This window comes from Pinus tabuliformis, chromosome 4_2 (assembly GCF_031772625.1).
Source record: "Pinus tabuliformis cultivar Carrire ecotype Pingquan chromosome 4_2, CPIR1, whole genome shotgun sequence".
NCBI lineage: Eukaryota > Viridiplantae > Streptophyta > Pinopsida > Pinales > Pinaceae > Pinus > Pinus tabuliformis.
In genome coordinates this window covers 314,175,003-314,196,332 of record NC_142304.1, presented here as the reverse complement: position 1 = coordinate 314,196,332, position 21,330 = coordinate 314,175,003, and the positions used below count along the sequence as shown (strand labels likewise).

Here is a 21,330-nt window from a genome sequence, read left to right as displayed (position 1 = left end):
TACTGGCTCATGAAGAGCCTTATGGGGAAGGCCATGGAGAAAATGTCAGTGGGGATGGCTATGACCCTCCAGGACATGCCCAATTACAAGAAAGACTTGCAGACCATTCAATTCCAGTTGTGTAAGCAGGACATCCACCTAGATCGTATCCAAAGGCACATCCCTTATATTATCGAGCTGGCTGACATACCCGAAGACTCTGCCAAAGACCCGACTCTGGTGGAGTCTGCCTCAGAAGATCAGTAGGATTAGTTAGGTTCCAAGATGTTTTTTTGGTTTCTTGCAGGTAGCATTTACTTTTACTGATGCATGCTTATGATAGATAGACACATAGACTCTTATCATGATACTGATACATATATAGCTTGGGTAGATCGACTGAAACTATATTATTTTTGGATGGCTTATAATGAGGATAGGTGGCCAATAGACTTGGTTTCCCACTGGGCAAATTGAGGCCACCTATCTCACATATGTGGTGTAAACTTGTCTTTTATAAATAGAAAAAGAAGGTCCTGCCAAGCTTAACAAAAAAAAGTATGAACATTTATTCTATTATTATTATTATTATTATTAAAAATAAAAATTACTCCTACTAAAGAAATAATAGTTTGTCACATGGCGCATTTGTTTATAGATGTCAGATAACAGTTGTGTGATTATTAAAACCATCACATGTTATTTATACGATTTAGTACACATTAGTTTTCTTTGTAAGTGTATATTAATCTGCCTTTGACAAAAAAATTATGCGGCTTATTCATAGTTCAATATTGCGAATTCAATTTTTTATTATTATTTTTATTTGGTATAGAGAAATCAATTCTCTTTAACTTTTATTATGATTTAAATTTATTTACTTGTAAGGTGATTGGTTGAGGTCTTGTTATGAACTCTGTAGTAACTTCCATTTCTATTAGTTACTAATTTTTAGATTTTAGTTTTATTTACTTTTTATTTAACTTTTTTATTTTTTTCCTCTTTCTATTATTTCCATTTTCATGAATTATAGTTTTTCTCCATACTTTCAATTTAAAATGACTTATTATTATATTAAAAAACATATTCTAATAAATTTAATTATAATATATATATATATATATATATATATATATATATATAAACAATATTATTTAATCATATTTCTTAATTTTTATCATAATATTTAACCATACATATTTTATTGATTATTTTATTTATGTAATAAAATTTATCCTTATTGTTTTTTAAATTTAATTAAACTTTAAAAATTACCACAATCTATACTAAATAAAATATTAAAAAATATATATAATTAATATATAATATATATATAAAACATTTTTCCAATTCCATAAATAAATTCAACTCTTTCAAATATTTCCCATGCAAATTTCACACATCAAACATATGATTTATTTAGTCAACATATTTAGCACACAAAAAGATATGTGCATAAAGACGTGTCCTGGTTAGTCGTGATAAGAAAACTCGCGGGAAAAACTAATCACTAGGAAACCAACTATCAGCCCATTGTTGCAACCGCTCAAATTTTTTTGAAGCAAAAACAAATTATGTCAATCTCTAAAATGGTCGACGAAGAGTGCACTGTAAGATTATACATTTTCGACCAGCCGATCACTGAAATACAAAAATTAAGCGACTAACTATTTAAATGTATGTGCGAAATAGGACACAATTCCGAACAAAAGGATAGGCGCTCTCAGAATTTGCTAAAACAGTTAGATGAGTTAGCAGCTGAAAAAGAAAAGTTTTCACCTGAAAGAAGATTCTTCTACCGAAAGAAGCGCTAAAATGTTTGATATGCTCTTTGTAGCAGGCGAGTTAACTCGACAACACCATAAGAAATATAGTTATTAGTGATTTTCTCAGGAGACAGATGATTAATTTGCATGCTGCACGCAAATATATTTTCAATAAGATATAAGGATAGTTGGATTCAATAGAATTAATATATTCCTTTTCGTAAGTCACAGTTTCAAATTTAAAATGAATAGACTATATATATTATTAATTATATTAATAAAAAATATTTTAATTAACAAATAAACAATATTATTATATAAAAAAATTTAATTTGTTATCTTTATTTATTTTGCAATCATGATCTGGTTTTTCAACTTATCTTATAAGCCATATTTATTAAATTATGATGTGATTTTGGCCTAAAACTCTTATAAATAAAATAAACATGTTAATAAGATGATACTTATATATTTAGTTTTCCTGGTGTCACTTTTACTAATATAATTTGAGTTAACATTAAAATATTTTATATAATGTTGGAGATCAGATGCACAGCAAACATAAAAGCATATACACAGTTATTAAAATCATGCACAGGCAACACAAGAATTAACGTGGTTCACCCAACCAATCTAGGCTACGTCCACACAACATAGGCATCGGCAATTTTTATTAATCAAACAGGAGATTACATAAATTCTCACACTACCCAGCTATCCGTATGAATACCTATTTTATAGCAAGGAGAATCTAACTGCCTCTCACATCAAATTTAGGATGCATTAATTCTCTCCCAACAACCTGGAGCTAATCCAACAACAGATTTCTATTGTTGTCACACACTGGGATTTTTGCCTATTTCGTCTAAAACAGAAAATCTCAACAATCTCCACCTTGAAAACAATTAGCCTGATGCCCTGTTTGTTTATTATTTTTATCTTTTCTACAAGCCAAGAGAAGCCAAACACCAACATAGCTTCTCTAACAAAACTGGTTTCGTGAACATGTCTGCACAGTTTTCCCTTGTATGCACCTTTTCAAGAGAAACTCCCCTTTCAATGATAACCTGTCTTACAAAATGGTACTTAATTGGAATATGCTTTGATTTACTATGATAGGCTGGATTCTTAGCCAAATGTATTGCACTTTGACTATCACAAAGTAACTTGATGTTGTCATGTAAACTACCAAACTCACCAAGCAAACCTTTCAACCACACCGCCTATTTGCAAGCATGTGAAGCAGCAATGTATTCTGCTTCAGTAGTGGATAAAGCAACAATGTTTTGTAGCTTTGACATCCAGCTAATAGCTCCACATGCAAGAGTAAAGACATATCCTGAAGTTGACCTTCTCTTATCCAAATCACCTGCAAAATCAGAATCAACATATCCGCAAACAGATTCACTACTCTTATTGTAAGTAATACAATAACTACTTGTGCCTCTTAAATACCGAAGCACCCATTTCACTGCTGACCAGTGTTCTTTACCCGGATTTGCCATATACCTGCTGACAACCCCAACTGCATGTGAAATATCTGGTCACGTACACACCATCGCATACATCGAACATCCTACTACATTGGCATACGGAATTCGAGACATATAATCCTTTTCTTCATCTGTATTAGGACATAAACTGGAAGAAAGCTTGAAATGGGAAGCTAAAGAGATTGACACAGGCTTCACATTGTTCATATCAAACCTCAAAAGTATTTTCTCAACATACTTCTGTTGTGATAGCCACAGCTTACCATTGCCCCTGTCTCTGAAAATCTCCATGCCCAAAATATGTCTTGCTGCTCCTAGATCTTTCATATCAAACGTCCTTGCCATCTGAGTCTTCAACCTGTTGATTTCTTCAATGTTTTTGCTTGCTAAAAGCATATCGTCAACATACAACACTAAGATAATGAACATGTCATTACTTAACTGCTTAAAGTAAACACAATGATCATGTTCACTTCTTACATATTTCTGACTCAACATGAAAGAATCAAACTTCTTATACCACTGCCGAGGTGACTGCTTTAGGCCATATAATGACTTCTTGAGCCTGCAGACAAATTTCTCATTGCGACGCTGAACAAACCCTTCCGGTTGTTCCATATAAATTTCCTCATCTAAATCACCATGTAAAAAAGCAGTCTTAACATCTAGTTGCTGTAATTCTAAATCAAGCAAAGCCACTAATGCTAACACAATTCTAATTGAAACAATTTTAACCACTGGTGAAAATATCTCATGAAAGTCTATGCCAGCTTTCTGAGAAAACCCTTTTGCAGCCAGTCTCGCTTTGTACTTGTCTTCTGTATCATTCACACCTCGTTTCACCTTGAACACCCACTTACATCCCACAGTTTTCCTGCCTTTGGGAAGTTCAACCAGATCCCATGTGCCATTCTTACCTAAGGCCATCATTTCTTCCTTCATAGCTGCTTTCCATTTGTCACTTTTTGAACCTTCTACAGCTTCCTGATAACACAAAGGTTCATCATCATTAGCGGTCAAAGCAATTGAAGTAACATAATCATCATACCTTCTCGGAGGGCGTTTGATCCTTGTAGACCTCCTTAAGAATGTTTCTGGTGCTTCCACAATTGGCTATCTATCATCTGTAGGAACTTCTTCATGATCTCCATCTGAGACCTGTTCATGACCTCCATATGAACCCTGTTCATAATCTGATTCTGAAACCTGTTCATGACTAGAATCTGAACTATGGTCGTCATGACTATCATTAGAAGTGCTGTCAAACTGAATGTGCTGGAAATCAGATACATCATCCTGTTTCAATTTATTATCTACATCTAACTGTACAAGAGAGGATTCATCAAACTTTACATCTCTGTTGATGATGATTTTGCGGGTAGTAGGATCCCACAATCTAAATCCCTTTGTTCCATCACCATACCCAACAAAGACATACCTTTTCAATTTCGGATCTAATTTAGTTCGCTGATGTTTAGGCACTAGAGCATATGCATCACATCCAAACACTCTGAGTTTAGAATAGTCACAAGGGTGTCCTTTCCATACCTCTTGTGGAATCTTGCAGCCTATTGACGTTGATGGAGATCGGTTTATCACATAACAAGCTGTTTCCACCGCTTCCGTCCACAACTCCTTTTGCAACCCGGCGTTACTCAGCGTACTCCTTGCTCTCTCTAGAAGAGTCTTATTCATGCGCTCAGCAACTCTATTCTGCTGAGGAGTATAAACCGTGGTCTTATGTCTCTCGATCCCTGCATCCTTGCAATAGCTGTCAAACTCCTTGGAAGTAAACTCACCACCATTGTCAGTTCTTAAACATTTTATTGTTCTACCAGTGTTGTTTTCTACCAATGCTCTAAACTGCTTGAAAACAGAAAACAGATCAGACTTTCTTTTCAACATGTAGACCCATACTTTCCTAGAAAAGTCATCAATAAACGACACAAAATACGACGAGCCACCATACGAGGTTGTAGGTGCTGGACCCCAAACATTTGAATGGATATAATCAAGTATTCCTTTACTAGTATGTTTGCCTATTTTAAACTTTTGTTTACTTTGTTTGCCAAACAGACAATGTTTACAGAAATCTAACTTTCCAGATCTTAGATTAGGAAGTAACTTGCGATCAGCCAAAATCTTTAATCCTCTTTCGCTCATATGGCCCAACCTCTGATGCCATAGGTGAATGTAACTACTATCCTGTTCAGACACCGTAGACACATGAACTGACCCTGTTCTTCCTTCTAACTGAAATAGATTTCCTACTTTCTTAGCTTTCATTACTAGTAAAATACCTTTGTAAATTTTCATTACTCCACCTTGAATGACAATTTTATATCCATTTGTATCAAGTGCCCCCAGTGAAATTAGATTTTTTCTTAAATTTGGTACATGTCTTACATCAGTTAACATTTTGGTTGTCCCATCAAACATTTGCAGCTGTATACTCCCTATTCCCACAATATTAGATGTGACATCATTACCCATGTACACGACTCCATCATTCACTGATCTATATGTCTTAAACCAGTCTCTATGAATACACATGTGGTTTGATGCACCGGAATCTAGCAACCAATGTTGATCATGATTTGACAAATTAACTGACAAGACTTTGTCGCTCATACCTGAACTAGATACTGAACCTGTATCAGTCGTGTTTGCTTCCTTCTTTTCTGTCGATGAAGTTTCTTTAGAAGTTTGTTGTCGCTTCCAGCAATCCTTCTTCAAGTGCCCTGTTTTGCCGCAGAACCAGCACTTGACTTTACTCTTCTTCCCCTTGGACTTTGAGCGCGAATCGCTGCGCTTACCAGAGCGTCTTTCTCTAGAACGACCTCTAGCCATCATTGCCTCTGATGTAGAGGTGTCAGCATTCGACCGCTTCCTGGTTTCCTCGGACAACAAAGCTCCGACGACATCATCAAATTCAATGGTTTCGGATGAACTAAGACTTATAGACGTGACAAAATGATCCCACGACTTAGGCAACGAGCACAATAAAGTTATGGCTTTATCCTCGCCTTCAATTTTTACTTCTATGCTTTCTAATTGCACCATTAAAGTATTAAAAACATTTAAATGGTCAGTAATGGAATTACCTTCCTTCATTCGTAGACTGTATAGCTGCCGCTTCAGGAGAATCCGATTTGTCAAGGATTTTGTCAGATACAGCTTCTCCAACTTCGTCCACAAGCAAGCTGCAGTCTTCTTTGACACGATGTTAAATAAAACATCATCAACCAAACACAACAGAATTCCGCTCAAGGCTCTTCCATCCAATTCATTCCACTCATCATCTGTCATGGGATAAGGCAGTTTGGATCTACCCAACAACGCCTTTGCCACGCCCTGCTGTACCAGCAAATCATGCATCTTTACCTTCCAGATCTCGAAATTATTCTTGGCATTAAATTTCTCGATTTCAAATCGAGCACTCTGAGTTTTCGCCATCTCGTCTAAATCAAAGAATCTCCAATTTCAATTTAAAAACAAATGAATCACAATAAGTGCCTATGTCTCAGTTTACCCCCTTTGTTTTGTTGTACAAATCTCAAGTTTCAATTTAAAAAACAAATGGCACTTGCTAATAACCGCAAGAACCGCGCCAATTAAAAAACGCTCTAAGTGACGACAAAATGGCGCGAGAATTCCACTCAAATGCGCGCCTATCGGCTCATTAGCGCATTGGCGCACTTAATTAATTCGTATCCGCGCTAATTCAGTTGGTTGGCGCGACTGCCTTTGAATTAACTGCGCCAATTAAAAAAATTTTGAAGAAAAAACAATAACAAAATAATATCACTGCTGTCGGCGCGTTCTGGGCATTACACACCTTTGACTATATAAATCACATCCAAAGCGATTCTTAATGATTAAATTTTCAGAATCATCGACTTGTAGAACTCAAATGTACCGGCTCTACAAAACTTTAGAAGGACAAACAAAAACAGTTGAATGTGATTTCCGTATCAAATTTCTTCCATTCATACCGCGCAAAACTGATTATCAGACCAGGTATCACGAACCATTTTCAAAGATTCAAAATGGTACTTTACCTCATATGTACGTTGGTTGCCCTGATCGTAAACCTACTGCTTCCTTTCAGCATGTAATCGCACCAGCAGGTAATACGCAGACTCTCCACGCACCAGCAGTCAAAGGCATACAGCATGTAAACGCTCCAGCACGTCATACACAGCAGGCACCAAACACCTCCAGCGCCTTGGCGCTCCACCAAAGGTTATGTCAGCGCAGGTATATTAGCGTTCCGGCAACCAAAAGTTATATCAGCGCAGGTATATCATATGAACCAAGTGCAACTCCACGCAACTACACGCAGGTTCACACAGCTTCTCGTGGCAGGCAGCTACCTCACGCAGTGACTGCAGCACGGTGTGCAGCAATCAATTGAACAGGTTTACGCACCAGCAGTCAAACCATTAACACGCACCAGCACTCCGGGACTTGATACAACACGACCTCCTCCGCTGCGCCAGACCTCCAACATTGCTCTGATACCACTTGTTGGAGATCAGATGCACAAAAAACATAAAAGAATATACACAGTTATTAAAATCATGCACAGGAAACACAGGAATTAACGTGGTTCACCCAACCAATCTGGGCTACATCCACACAACATAGGCATCGACAATTTTTATTAATCAAACAGGAGATGACATAAATTCTCACACTACCCAGCTATCTGATCCAGGTGGATATTGGTGGCCACCTGCCAAGTCCACCTGGACCCCCACCATTGTCTTTCTCAGCATTTTCAGTTTCCTTAATTGTAGCACAACTTACTATTTTTAGCAGTTTTTCGGGTCTTGAACTTCCGGAGCCGTTTTGAGGCCCTAAACAATGTTTTTTGGGGAATCCGGAGGCAACATGGGTCCATGGAATGGACCGATGTTGCCCATACCAACAATGATAGTGCTCGGATAGATCTTTCTAATGAGCTATTGTACGCGTCAAACGGAGATCATATGCCAAAGTTACGACCCCGGGAATTTGATGTACCAATTTACCCCAAACGGGGCCCACAGTTTGGCGTTTCATCTCCTAGGGTTAGGTTTTGGAATGTTAAGGGTTTTTCCATTGTTTCTCAACAATAAATAGGCCTTCGAGCCTCATTGTAACACAGTTCAGAGGCATGTAGCCATCACATCTCTTCTCAGAGATAAGCTACCATCGCCCTAGCTGGTTTATTTCCATTTCTGGTTGTAAGCATATTTCAGTATTTTCCATTAATGAAATGAAGTATTATTTCCGCTGCATCTTTGTGTATATGGTTATCTCTGTAATTTGTTGCATTCCTGTTTAAATCTGGATCAGTGGTATTAGAGTGGTCTGCTTTTTCTCTGTTTTTCTTTGCATGTCCCCAACAAGGTCGGGATATAAGGAGTTAGGGCTTGAACTGGTTGAACCTTTGCAAGACCAGCCTCGCAAATCCCGACGGCCTCCCATGGCGGACGAGAAGAAAGATGAGGGGGCAGGAGATCCCATCAAAATCTTGCTCGAAGAAGCTCTCGAGCGACAACGGAATGCGATGATGGACAGCTTTGCCCAGATCCTTCAGCGGCTACCCAGAAGCGGCGCATCAGCTTCCAGCAGCTCCTCTGGAAACGCCACACCCTTTAAGGTACAAGTTAATTTTGAAATCCCCATATTCGAGGGTCAGATAGACGCCGATGCCGTAGATAAATGGTTAAATCTGCTAGAGGGTTATTTTTCTGTTCATGAATTTTCGAGTCGGGAAAAGATTGTTTTTGCTCTTCTCAAAACAGCCCCCCACGTCAAGGACTGGTGGGAAACCTACTGCGAGTAGAAGGATGAAAGTACTGGCTCACTATTTTCAGCCACACCCACCTGGGATTCGTTCCGGGATGCCATCAAGGAGCAGTGCTACCCTGTCGGAAGCTATGAGGATGAATACATAAGGTGGACCACGCTGCGGCAGGGAAGGGACCAAGACGTGTCGGAGTTCACCAATCTTTTCCATACCCTTCGCACAAAGTTGGCTATCAAGGATTCGGAGCAACATTTGATACTCAAATACCGTGGCTGCCTGCACAAGTACATCTAGGAAGAAATACAATTCCTAAACATCCCCTCGCTCGGCGCAGCATACCGATATGCCGTCAAGGTCGAGCAGAAGTTTAAACAAAAGAAGCGAGACTTTGGATCTGCGAATCCAAAGCAGGGAAAAGGTGCCCCTAAACCACAGAACAAAGGACAGAGCCAAGGCGGGACAGCCCAAGACAACCAGCCGAAGCTGCAAGCAAAGAACAACGCTGCGAAGCCAAGAAAGGAAACTGGAAAATGGTGCGAGTTCCATAAGAGCTCCACTCACAACACAAGTGAGTGTCGGGCCAAGCAGTCACTGGTGGTTGAGCTAAAGGTTTCAGAATCAGATGCATGTTCCGACTCTGAGTCAGAACCCGATAAGGGGTATGAAAAAGGGAAGCAGATCATTGATGTGGATCCCAGCGCCACTGTTGCTACCGTAAAGATCCAGAAAAATGAACCCGAAGATCCAGAGGAGGAGGAGCGTCTCTTCCACTCCCATATGTGGGTAAAGGGCTCCCCGATACAGTTCATTGTTGATAGTGGGAGTCAAAAGAACCTCATTTCGGCAGAGGTCGTGAAGCGGTTGGGCTTACCGACCACAGCACATCCACAACCATACACCATTGGGTGGCTTCACCAAGGGTGAGATCTTCGCGTGAGCCAGCAGTGTCGCCTTCCATACAACATCAAGCCCTTCATGGATGAGGTATTGTGTGACATTGCTCCCCTTGAAGTTTGTGATGTATTACTAGGACAACCATACTTGTTTAAGCGACATGCTGTGTATGAATCAAGGCCCCGTGCTGTTATTATTACATTGGGAAATAAGTTGTTCAGGATACCAGAGGTAGCACCACCTGCCGCCATCTCTTTGATTATTGCAAAACAATGCAGTAAGATCATTTCCAAAACCAGGAAATTTGTTTTCCTGATGATACGCCCTCAAGGGAAGAAGAAGACAGTGGCCGTGGCCTCCAAACGGGGTCCCTCTGCACGACAGCTACAGATGGACAAGATTGTGGAGGAGTACGAAGACATCTTCACCTCCCCGGCGGGGGTTCCTCTTCACTATCAAGTCAAGCACTCCATCGATCTGACCCCAGGTGCGCCGCTACCCAATGGACCAATTTATCGACGCTTCGTTCTGGAGAACAATGAAATCAAGAGGCAGATTCAGGAGCTCCTGCAGAAAGGTCACATCCGTCTGAGTTCATCGCCCTGTGGGAGCCCGATCGTGTTGGTACAGAAGAAGGATGGGACGTGTAGACTCTGTATTGACTATCGGGCGCTGAACAAGATCACTGTCCGTAATAGGTACCCGATCCCGCGGATTGATGACCTCCTAGACCAACTAAAGGGGGCGAAATATTTCAGCAAGATCGATCTGAAGTCGGGATATCACCAAGTACCAATCGAACCCTCAGATGTGTGGAAGACTGCCTTCAAATCCAAGGAGGGCCTCTTCGAATGGTTGGTCATGCCTTTCGGATTGACGAATGCTCCTGCAACCTTTATGAGGCTAATGGATGACATCTTGCGGCCATTCACCAACTCCTTTGTAGTAGTATACTTGGATGACATTCTGATCTTCAGCCAGAGCTGGGAAGAGCACCTCCACCACATCCAACAGGTTCTCCAAACACTGCGGCAACACAAGCTATGTGCCAATTTGGAGAAATTCACTTTTGGCATGACCAAGGTTCAGTATCTGGGATACCTCATTGATGAACAGGGGGTGCATGTCGATCCAGCCAAGGTCCAAGTCATTCGGGATTGGCCCTCTCCAACCACTCTAACAGAGCTCCGCAGCTTTCTAGGTCTTGCGAATTTCTACCGCAGGTTTGTGCTGGGGTTTTCTCATATTTCTTGGCCCTTGAGTCAAGTCACCAAGGGAGGGGCGAAAGCAAAATTCTTTTGGTCTGAATCTCAACAGAAGGCATTCAGGGAGTTGAAGGATCGCCTCTGCATGTCACCATTGCTCGCGTTACCAGATTTACAACAACCATTTGAGGTCGAGACAGATGCCTCTGACTATGCTATTGGGGCAGTCCTTACTCAACATGGACATCCAGTGGCATATCACAGTGAAATGCTTTCAGACACAGTCCGGAAGTACCCCACTTATGATAAAGAGATGTATTCCATTGTACAGGCCTGCCGACAATGGAAGCATTACATTTTGGGGAAGGAAACGGTCATCCACACATACCACCGACCCCTGCAGTTCATACAGACCCAAGGGAAATTGCAGAATGATCGCCATCAGAAGTGGTCTACATACCTGCAACAGTTTCACTTGAATATCAAGTATAAAAAGGGCAGCACCAATAATGTTGCAGATTGCCTCAGTCGACCACCGATCATGGCGCTGACCACTGTGCTCAACTCTTGTGGGCACGAGACTTCTGATTGGCCACTTCTCTACAAAAGCGACCCAGAATTCGGCCACACATACCAGACACTCTTGGAGGGTCAGCATGTTGCAGATTTTCACCTCCAGGATGCCCTATTATGCCACCTCGGTCACCTTTGTGTTCCCTCAAGCGAGCGTGCCAAGATGATTTGGGAAGCACACTACAGTCGGGCTACTGGGCATTTCGGGGTCGAGAAAACAATGGTAGTACTGCAAAATTATTTCTATTGGCCTAATCTTCGACAGGATGTTGGGAAGTACATCCGATCATGTACTGCCTGTGCCATTGCCAAACCGACCATTAAGAAGCAAGGCCTCTATACCCCGTTGCCTACCCCTAGTCGACCTTGGGAATCCATCTCCATGGATTACATGTCAGGCCTTCCTTCCACTAAGCATGGAAATGACTGTGTTTTTGTGGTCGTCGACAGGTTCTCGAAGATGGCCATTATGGTGGCCTGCAAGAAGAATATCACAGCAGAAGCCACTGCTAAACTCTTCTTTGAACGAGTGTGGGTGCACTTTGGGATCCCACAGTCTATCATCTCAGATCGGGACAGTCGGTTTCTCAGCACATTTTGGTCCAGTATCTGGTCAATGCTGGACACCAAACTCACGAAGTCGACAGCCTTCCATCCTCAAACTGATGGCCAGACAGAGGTTGTCAATAGGATGATTGTGCACATTCTGCGCATGTATAACTCAAAGCATCCACGCACATGGGACAAAAGCCTCCCCTATGTTCAGCACAGCTACAACCGAGCTCTTCACAGCTCCACTGGCCATAGCCGTTTTCAGGTGGGTTTGGGATTCCAGCCACTATGCCCCATTGATGTGGCCATGCCACTTGCAGCTACTCACATGAATTCATCTCATGTCCAGTCTGAAACAGATAAGGCCACCAGCTTCATTGAGCGCATCCAACATATTCGCCAGCAGGTCCATGACATTCTTGAGAAATCAAATGCCAAGTACAAGCAGCGACATGATCAACATCGGGTGCCACACAAGTTTCAGGTGGGCGACAAAGTCTGCTTGCATTTGCAAAAGGAACGCCTTACTGGAGCCTATCGGAAATTGAGACCACTCCAATATGGTCCTTACACCATTACTAAGGCTATGGGAGACAATGCATTTGAGCTCAGCATTCCCCCATTCCTTGGCCTGCACCCAGTGTTCAATGTGGACCGCCTTCGGCCATACTTTCCACCATTGCTAGACACATCCAACATTGTAGAACAGCTCAAACCCACATAATTAAATCCAGATTGCATGGAACAAGCTGCAACTGATCGACTCATGGACACACAGATCAAGAACACTCGCCAACAGAATATCTAACTGTATCGAGTTGTCAAAGCAGGTCAACTCCTTCAACAGGGCAAGTGGCTCACCAGGGAACAAGTTCAACAGAAGTTTCCTCATCTCATGGAGGAGCTCAATGCAATGGGGACCATTGCTTCCTAAGGGGGGAGGAATGATCCAGGTGGATATTGGTGGCCACCTACCAAGTCCACCTGGACCCCCACCATTGTCTTTCTCAGCATTTTCAGTTTCCTTAATTGTAGCACGGCTTACTATTTTTAGCAGTTTTTCGGGTCCTGAACTTCCGGAGCCGTTTTGAGGCCCTAAACGACATTTTTTGGGGAATCCGGGGGCAACATGGGTCTATGGAATGGACCGATGTTGCTCGTTCCAACAATGATAGTGCTCGGATAGATCTTTCTAATGAGCTATTGTACGCGTCAAACGGAGATCATATGCCAAAGTTACGACCCCAGGAATTTGATGTACCAATTTACCCCAAACGGGGCCCACAGTTTGGCGTTTCATCTCCTAGGGTTAGGTTTTGGAATGTTAAGGGTTTTTCCATTGTTTCTCAACAATAAATAGGCCTTCGAGCCTCATTGTAACACAGTTCAGAGGCATGTAGCTATCACATCTCTTCTCAGAGATAAGCTACCATCGCCCTAGCTGGTTTATTTCCATTTCTGGTTGTAAGCATATTTCAGTATTTTCCATTAATGAAATGAAGTATTATTTCCGCTACATCTTTGTGTATATGGTTATCTTCGTAATTTGTTGCGCTCCTGTTTAAATCCGGATCACTATCCGTATGAATACCTATTTTATAGCAAGGAGAATCTAACTGCCTCTCACATCAAATTTAGGATGCATTAATTCTCTCCCAACAACCTGGAGCTAATCCAGCAACAGATTTCTATTGTTGTCACACATTGGGATTTTTGCCTATTTCGTCTAAAACAGAAAATCTCAACAATATAACATGTGTATTAAGAAATTTTATCTATGAACTACATTGTCCATATTAAAATGATTTTCTTTGTTACTATTATAATTTTGAGTATACACTAATATTATTTAATCTTGCATATAAATATATTTTACTGATGATCACATTGCAATTCTGTATTATTATGAATAATTTTAAATGTCACATATTAATTTTAAATTAAGAATTGAGTGAATTACACCCACCCCTCTTATTATTCTTATCGGCACTTAATATTTTTTATTTTATTTTTATTTTTCAATTACTTTTTGTTACATTGAATATTTTACTATATTTAACATTTTTTTGTTAGGTAATGTGAATCAAGAAATGATTGTCCTACCTCACATATGGCTTGAGTAATGGCAACCTCTAGGCATCTAAGCTATCAAAAAACATTGAATATTTACTATATTTAACATCTTTTTGCTTGGTAATGTGAATCATGAAATGGCTCTCGTGCCTAACTTATGGCTTGAGTAATCACAACCTCTAGGAATCTAAGCTATTAAAATCACCTAGGGATCATACACTAGATACCAACTCTTAGCATCATTGGATTTTTCCCACGGAGTTTAGAATCGGTAACCCTTTTACCACGAAGTGTGAACTTTACTATATACAACATTGAAAATTTTAACATTTTTCTTCTATATATAGATATGTATGTGGTTGATATTGTTATAAATTAGAATAGATGTTCAAATACTTCATCTAAATCACGTGTTGAAATATTGTTCAAAATTATATGTTTCAAACATGGTACTTACACCTTTTTTAACTCTAATTACTTTTTCATTTTTAAAGTTGTTATGAAATGCTATTACGTCAAGTGGACATCTAAATATTTTATTTGTGACTAAGAGTGAGTGAAATATTTTACCACATTTGTTATAATATCAACAAAAAATGGCATGACCATAGTGAAGTTGAATGATTGATGTATTATAATGCATTTAATTAAAACTAACTAAATATGCACATTCATTTTCGTGTTTTATTGTAGAAGACATTACTTCTATATTTAGAGAATATTTTATTTTAATTTTATAGGGAACATGTGCCAACTCTAGTTGAACATGGAAAATATTAAACATCACCCTCATAATGGGTTGTAGAAGATGCCTCTTAAAACAAAATATAAAAATTTCACATGAATGAAAAAATAAAAATTATCTTATTAATTTGAATTGTTTTATTCTACCATGCCTTGTGCTCATCTTAAATATCACTACCATGTCTTGTGCTCATCTTAAATGTCTTTAACCTTGATTTTACAAAATATAAAAATTTCACATGAATGAAAAAATAAAAATTATCTTATTAATTTGAATTGTTTTATTCTACCATGCCTTGTGCTCATCTTAAATGTCTTTAACCTTGATTTTGTTGGGTATGTGTTATATTTTTTGCAGGTGATGTTATAATGTGTGGTATGCAACTAGGTAGTACCCGTGCACAAGTTTCAAAGTTGGACCCAATTTTTTATTCTGAGTAGACCTGCTCATGGTTGGATTAACCCACTTGTGGTATGGCAGACTCATTCATGATTTTATGCATGATGGTTTTTCCCATGATAGTGCACAGGTTTAGAAGTTCGACCCAATTTTTTATTCTAAGTATACCTGCTCATGGTTGGATTAACCCACTTGCGGTATGGCAGACTCATCCATGATTTTATGCATGATGGTTTTTCCCATGATATTTTGTAGATTTGGTCAAGGGACACAAGTTTAGAAGCTAGACCCCAATTTTTTATTCTAGGTAGACCGACTCATGGTTGGATTGACCCACTTGTGGTATGGCAGACCCATCCATGGTTTTGTGCATGATGGGTTTTCCCATGATATTTTTTACATTTGGTCAAGGGAATCCAAGGTCAATGGATCTGAGGTTATGAATGATTTGGCATGTATGTATATAATGTATTGTAACATTGAAAGGAATATAATGAAAATCAATCTAGTTTTTTATTTTAAGTTTCAGGAGAAAAATTTCTAGCCATTACATATATTTTGTTTTATTAAGAATTTGTTTGAAGTAATTTTTGTATAGGATTAAAACCTTCAAATTTATAATATTTTGAAATTGACAAACTTTAAAATTTAATAAATATAATTATTATACAAATTTTAAAGTATCTTGTTAGAAAAATATAATCATAAATTCGTAAAAAATTTTATGATTTGAATAAATAATTTTTTTATTTTTTTTTTAAATTATAAATATTAATTATTAAAATTATATAATCATAATTATTAAGAATTTAAATTTATTAAGTTTAAACTTGTATATCACCAATTCATGAAATCCAAATCTATAGATTGCTCTTACAAATCACTGCTTTTACTAAATTCAATATTATTAACAGCAATATTGTTTTTTACATTCTTCTCATATTTTAAAAAAGAGATGGCAATCACTAATATAGAGAGTTAACGAATTCTAATGATAGACACAATGTAAAAACATGGCTAAACTTTCTTTTATAAAATTGAAATGATAAAACAAATGATAGAAAAATATATAATTAAAATTCTTATCTTTTTCCTAGAAAAAAGTTATCTATAAATATATAATTAAAAGTCTTATCTTTTTCCTAATAAGGTTAAAATGCTAAAACGCCAACCACAAGATAATTGAACACCATTGACTCAATAGTGACCCTAAATATCAAAAGCTGTCCCATCATTCTTTTTTGAATTGACTATCCACTATGCAGCATATCCCTGGTCTTTATTGATAAATCATTTATATTGTTTCCCATGAAAAAGCATCTTCTCCAGCTTCTCCATGACTGCTTTTCATTTATGATTTTGAAATGACTAGCCACCATGCAACATATCCCTGGTCTTGATTTGTAAATTATTTATAATTTTATCATACGAAAAGCCCTTGGATAAAGTTTGTGACTGCTTTTCATTTATGGTTTTGAAATGACTAGCCACCATGCAACATCTCCCCTGTCTTGAATTGTAAATTATTTATAATTTTATCATACGAAAACGAATTTCTCTGTCTTAGCTCCCTTCGATAAAGTTTATAATTTTAACATATGAAAAAGCATCTTCTCCCTGGATAAAAATTTATGGCTGGTTTTCGTTTACGAATTTATTCCCTTTCGCATAAAGCTCTCGAGTAATTTTGAACGTATTTGGGCATAAAGGATTTTGGATTGATGTCACGTGATTGCTAAACAAACTAAATAATATTATGAATACATTTAAGTATAAAAGAGTTGGTTATAATTGGATGGGTCTTTTTTCCATCTTTTAGAAATTTGTTTCAAATGTTTTGACATTATAGCAAGCAGGCGAATTGTTATGAAAAGTTCCAAATTGTGGTTGCATATTTTTATAAGTTTGGGAATAATTTGGAATTAGTAGATGTGATAAATGGAAATTAAGGAATAAGTTTTTTTGAATGATAGTTGTGTAAGGTTTTTTATTTTAACTTAAAGTGGATGAAGATTTGTTGATTTTTATTTTTATTTTTTTAATTGATGGTTTAAATTGATTTTTAAGGGAATATGTTTAGCATATACTTAGTCTTAATACTTCTCAAGGGTTGTAGTTTGTTGCACAATTGGTTATGTTGCATTGGCTTTAATAAATTATAAAAATTAGATTTGTGCCAAGTGGCTCCCCACCCACCAATTTCTTAGGGATTTGAGATTATTCCAATTCTAATAAGTTCCTAATTATTATTTATAACATTCATTTACTCATTATTATTTATAACATTCATTTATATATAAGCAAATTTTATTCCACAAAATGATCCATTACTTTTAATAAATTAAAAAAAAATAGATTTGTGCCAAGTGGCTCCCCACCAATTAATTTCCCGATAATATTCCAATTCTAATAATTTCCTCTATGATAATTTCCTCATTAATATTTATAACATTCATTTTTTCCGGAAGAAAAAAACCACTTTTTATTGAGCAGAATAAAAAGTTACATACAGTGATCCACTTGCAGACCCGTTGCAATATTGTTGCGCTGTAGAGTACACAAAAAAACACATTCCTAATTGACTGTTAGAAAGGAGTTCAGATAACTAACACTCCGAAGATATGGACATATAGCTACCTGTTTGGTCTTCCTCCTTGGGCGAGTCTTTGAGCACTAAAACTATAAGAAAACTTTTTCAGATCGAGGTCTCCTACAGAGAGGATAGAACACACTCTTACAAAGTTGTTTTCAGAACTTCAGGCGAGATGAAGATCAGTATGATGCGGAATATATAATGGAGTTCTGATATGAAATATCTGTCCACATATTAAAATATGAAGCAGAGGAACAAAAACATATATGAAGAAATATCCAAGACCAAGAAAGCGTATAGAGACAGAGTGTCGCTATCACTGAGGCTGTTCGAAAGGAGGGTCATTCGAGACGATGGACTGCCCCTGCCTGTATTCTGTAATTGCCCAGCTTCCCAAAACTTGTTGTACACCAGCCTTAGAGAACCTGTCGGCATCCTCGTTTCTGTCCCTGAATACATGGCAAAGGATGAAGACATTGAAAGATGACTTTAAGCGCTGTATTTCCTCAAGAATAATCTTCAGAATTTGATTTCGACATGCAGCATTTCCGTTCACCCAATTGATTATGTTCAAAGAGTCGCCATAAATTTGAATTGAGTGAATATTTCGCTGAAGAAGCAAACATAGAAGAAAGCGCAAAGCAGAGATCTCAGCAAAGTTATTTGTGCCTGGTCCGAGGCCTACAGAGGCTTTAAGAGAATGTTCTTGATTAAAATGAATACACAGTCCAGCCCCAGCCTTGTTGTTCTGAGAGGCCCCGTCAAAAAAGGCCCAGGGAATACCCTCTTGGATATTTACAGGCTTAGATATTTTTTGAGGAGTTTTGAGATCAGGAACAGGAATGGCAGAGTAGATAGCTGCACAGTTTATCGCTGTAATTGCAACGGGGATGTCTTTATCTTGAAACAAGCTCTTATTTCTCGCAATCCACACTCCCCAGAAATAAATAAGAGGAAGGATTCTCATATTCCCTTCCTTGTAGGTTTGCCACCACCTACTCCAAACCGCTTCCAAAGGATCATCACCCAGCTGTGCATTGATGTTGAGCAGACTAGATAGCTCCCCCCAAATCTTTTTTGATTCAGCGCATGTGATAAAAAGGTGGTTAATAGATTCCTCTTCTGATTTGCACAAAGGGCATCTCCCTGGTCCAACTAGATATCTGGCTCGCAATGTATCCCAGGTTGGGACTTTCCTTTTTAGCATGCACCAGAGGAAAATCTTGGCTTTTGCAGGTCCTTTAAGCTTCCAGATAAGTTTCGACCACCAATCTGGATTGCCCCAACCTTTCTTTTGCATAAGGAAATTGTAACCATCCTTAGGGGAATATTCGCCTGTTTCCCCCTGCGCCCATATCAAAAGATCTGATTCATTTTTGAGCCTGACATTAGAGCGGTGAAGTTCTTGGATATAAGAACACCATTCGTTCTTCCACCTGATATTTAATCCCAGATCTTCTGCACTCTTCCAAGCCTGTCCCCATATTGAAAATTGACCAATTTTCTCCACCTGGTTTAGAGTATATATGCCCTTGTGTTCAAGATGCCTGAGTAAACCTGGGGATAGGGCATAAGCTTCATTACAGCCTACCCAGGGATCCCTTCCAATCCTGCAACGACTTCCATCACCTATCTTCCACGCTAGCCCTTGTTCAATCACAGAGAAAGCTTCCACCGTTGCTTTCCATACGACTGAAACATTTTTTTTCCTCTTTTCCTGGCTTCTGATCCAGTCCTCCATCGGGACAGGGTCGATATATTTTCTTCTGACCACTCTGGTCCAAAGATTCTCCATCGAAATAAGCCGCCAACCTGATTTGGCTGCCAATGAAAGGCTAAACTCGGGGAGCCTTTTTATTATCCATCCTCCCCAATCTTTGGGTCTTGCCAGCTTGTCCCAAGCTACCCATGGGAGGACAGAATTTTCTTTAGCCCCCGCCCATAAGAATTTGCTACAGATCCTCCTGATTTTTTCCATCACACCTTTTGGAACCCAAGTTAAGGCTGCCCAGTAGACAGGGATGGCTAGTAGAACTGATTTAATAAGGGTTAATCTGCCTGCTCTGGACAGCCATCTATGACTCCAGTGTGAAATTCTAGCTTCAATCTTAGCAATGAGCCAGTTCCAGTCCTCTATCTTGTATGCTGAAGGTTTTAACCAAAAGCCCAAATATTTAAAAGGTGATTCCATCTATTGATGAAGGAAAGGGAAGCGATTTTGCATCAAGGATCTTTCCCTTCTTTCAATGCTTGCCATAGATACCTGGGATTTCCTATGATTAATGTGCATGCCTGTAGCTTTTAGAAACAGATCAATTATGCTTTTAAGCTCTTTAATTTCATTGATAGATCCATTAGTGAAAAGCAATATATCATCGACAAAAAGGAGGTGGGTAATGAAAAGATTAATTGCTACCTCAATACCTTTTATCTTCTCCTCTCTTCTGGCTTTGTGAATCAACCTGCTTAAGCCCTCTGCCACTAGAAGAAAAAGAAGAGGTGATAAGGGACATCCTTGCCTTAAACCTCTTTGGCTTTTGAAAAAAGGGGATGCAGCTCCATTAATAAGTATCGCATAGCTGACATTGGAGATACAACCCATTATCCAGCTGATGAAAGAATAATTGAAACCCAAGTGAGTTAGCAGCATCCGAAGGTAAATCCAGTTTATTCGGTCATAGGCTTTAGATAGATCAATTTTGAAGACCACCCCTTTCTTTTTCTGTTGCCTGACACTGTGAATGACTTCCTGTGCTACTCCTATGGCCTCATGGATTTGTCTTCCGTCCAAAAACCCGAATTGTTCCATAGAGATATTCCTTGACACAATGGGAGAAATTCTTATAGCTATTACCTTTGCAATAATTTTGTATATATATAAGGAAATTTTATTTAACAAAATGGTCAATTTTACAATAAGATGTGTAATTCTTTTTTTTTCACAAATTAAAATTGACCTACAAACTTTTTATATATAATTAATCAAATAAATGTGTGTATTGGTAAGACATTCTTTATATTGCAATAATATTTTTTTTGTTATATTTATAAAACCTTCAACTATATCAAATATTTTTAATGTAATTATATTAATTAGTATAAATCCTCTTATTATGAAAAAACATCCGCCCATTACATAACATCAAATTTGTGAATGTAAAAAAAAAACACCCATTACATAACAAGGTTACCCCCTCTCCCCTACCCTATTTGGCATTTACATCGACAAGCTTGAAGGCTATTTAGAGGAAGCAGGAT

General features: G+C 38.4%; 1 protein-coding gene across 1 annotated transcript; it reads right to left on the bottom strand.

Annotated features, from left to right (window-relative positions):
* Positions 1-18,388: 18,388 nt before the first annotated feature.
* Positions 18,389-19,813, bottom strand: LOC149169232 (uncharacterized). The gene has a single exon (XM_089425122.1). The coding sequence runs from the start codon at positions 19,811-19,813 to the stop codon at positions 18,389-18,391; it is 1,425 nt and encodes a 474-aa protein (XP_089281248.1).
* Positions 19,814-21,330: the final 1,517 nt, after the last annotated feature.

What these genes read in the sequence shown, in the direction of transcription:
- LOC149169232 (XM_089425122.1), bottom strand. Translation starts at nt 19,813, where the DNA reads ATGGAGGACTGGATCAGAAGCCAGGAAAAGAGGAAAAAAAATGTTTCA.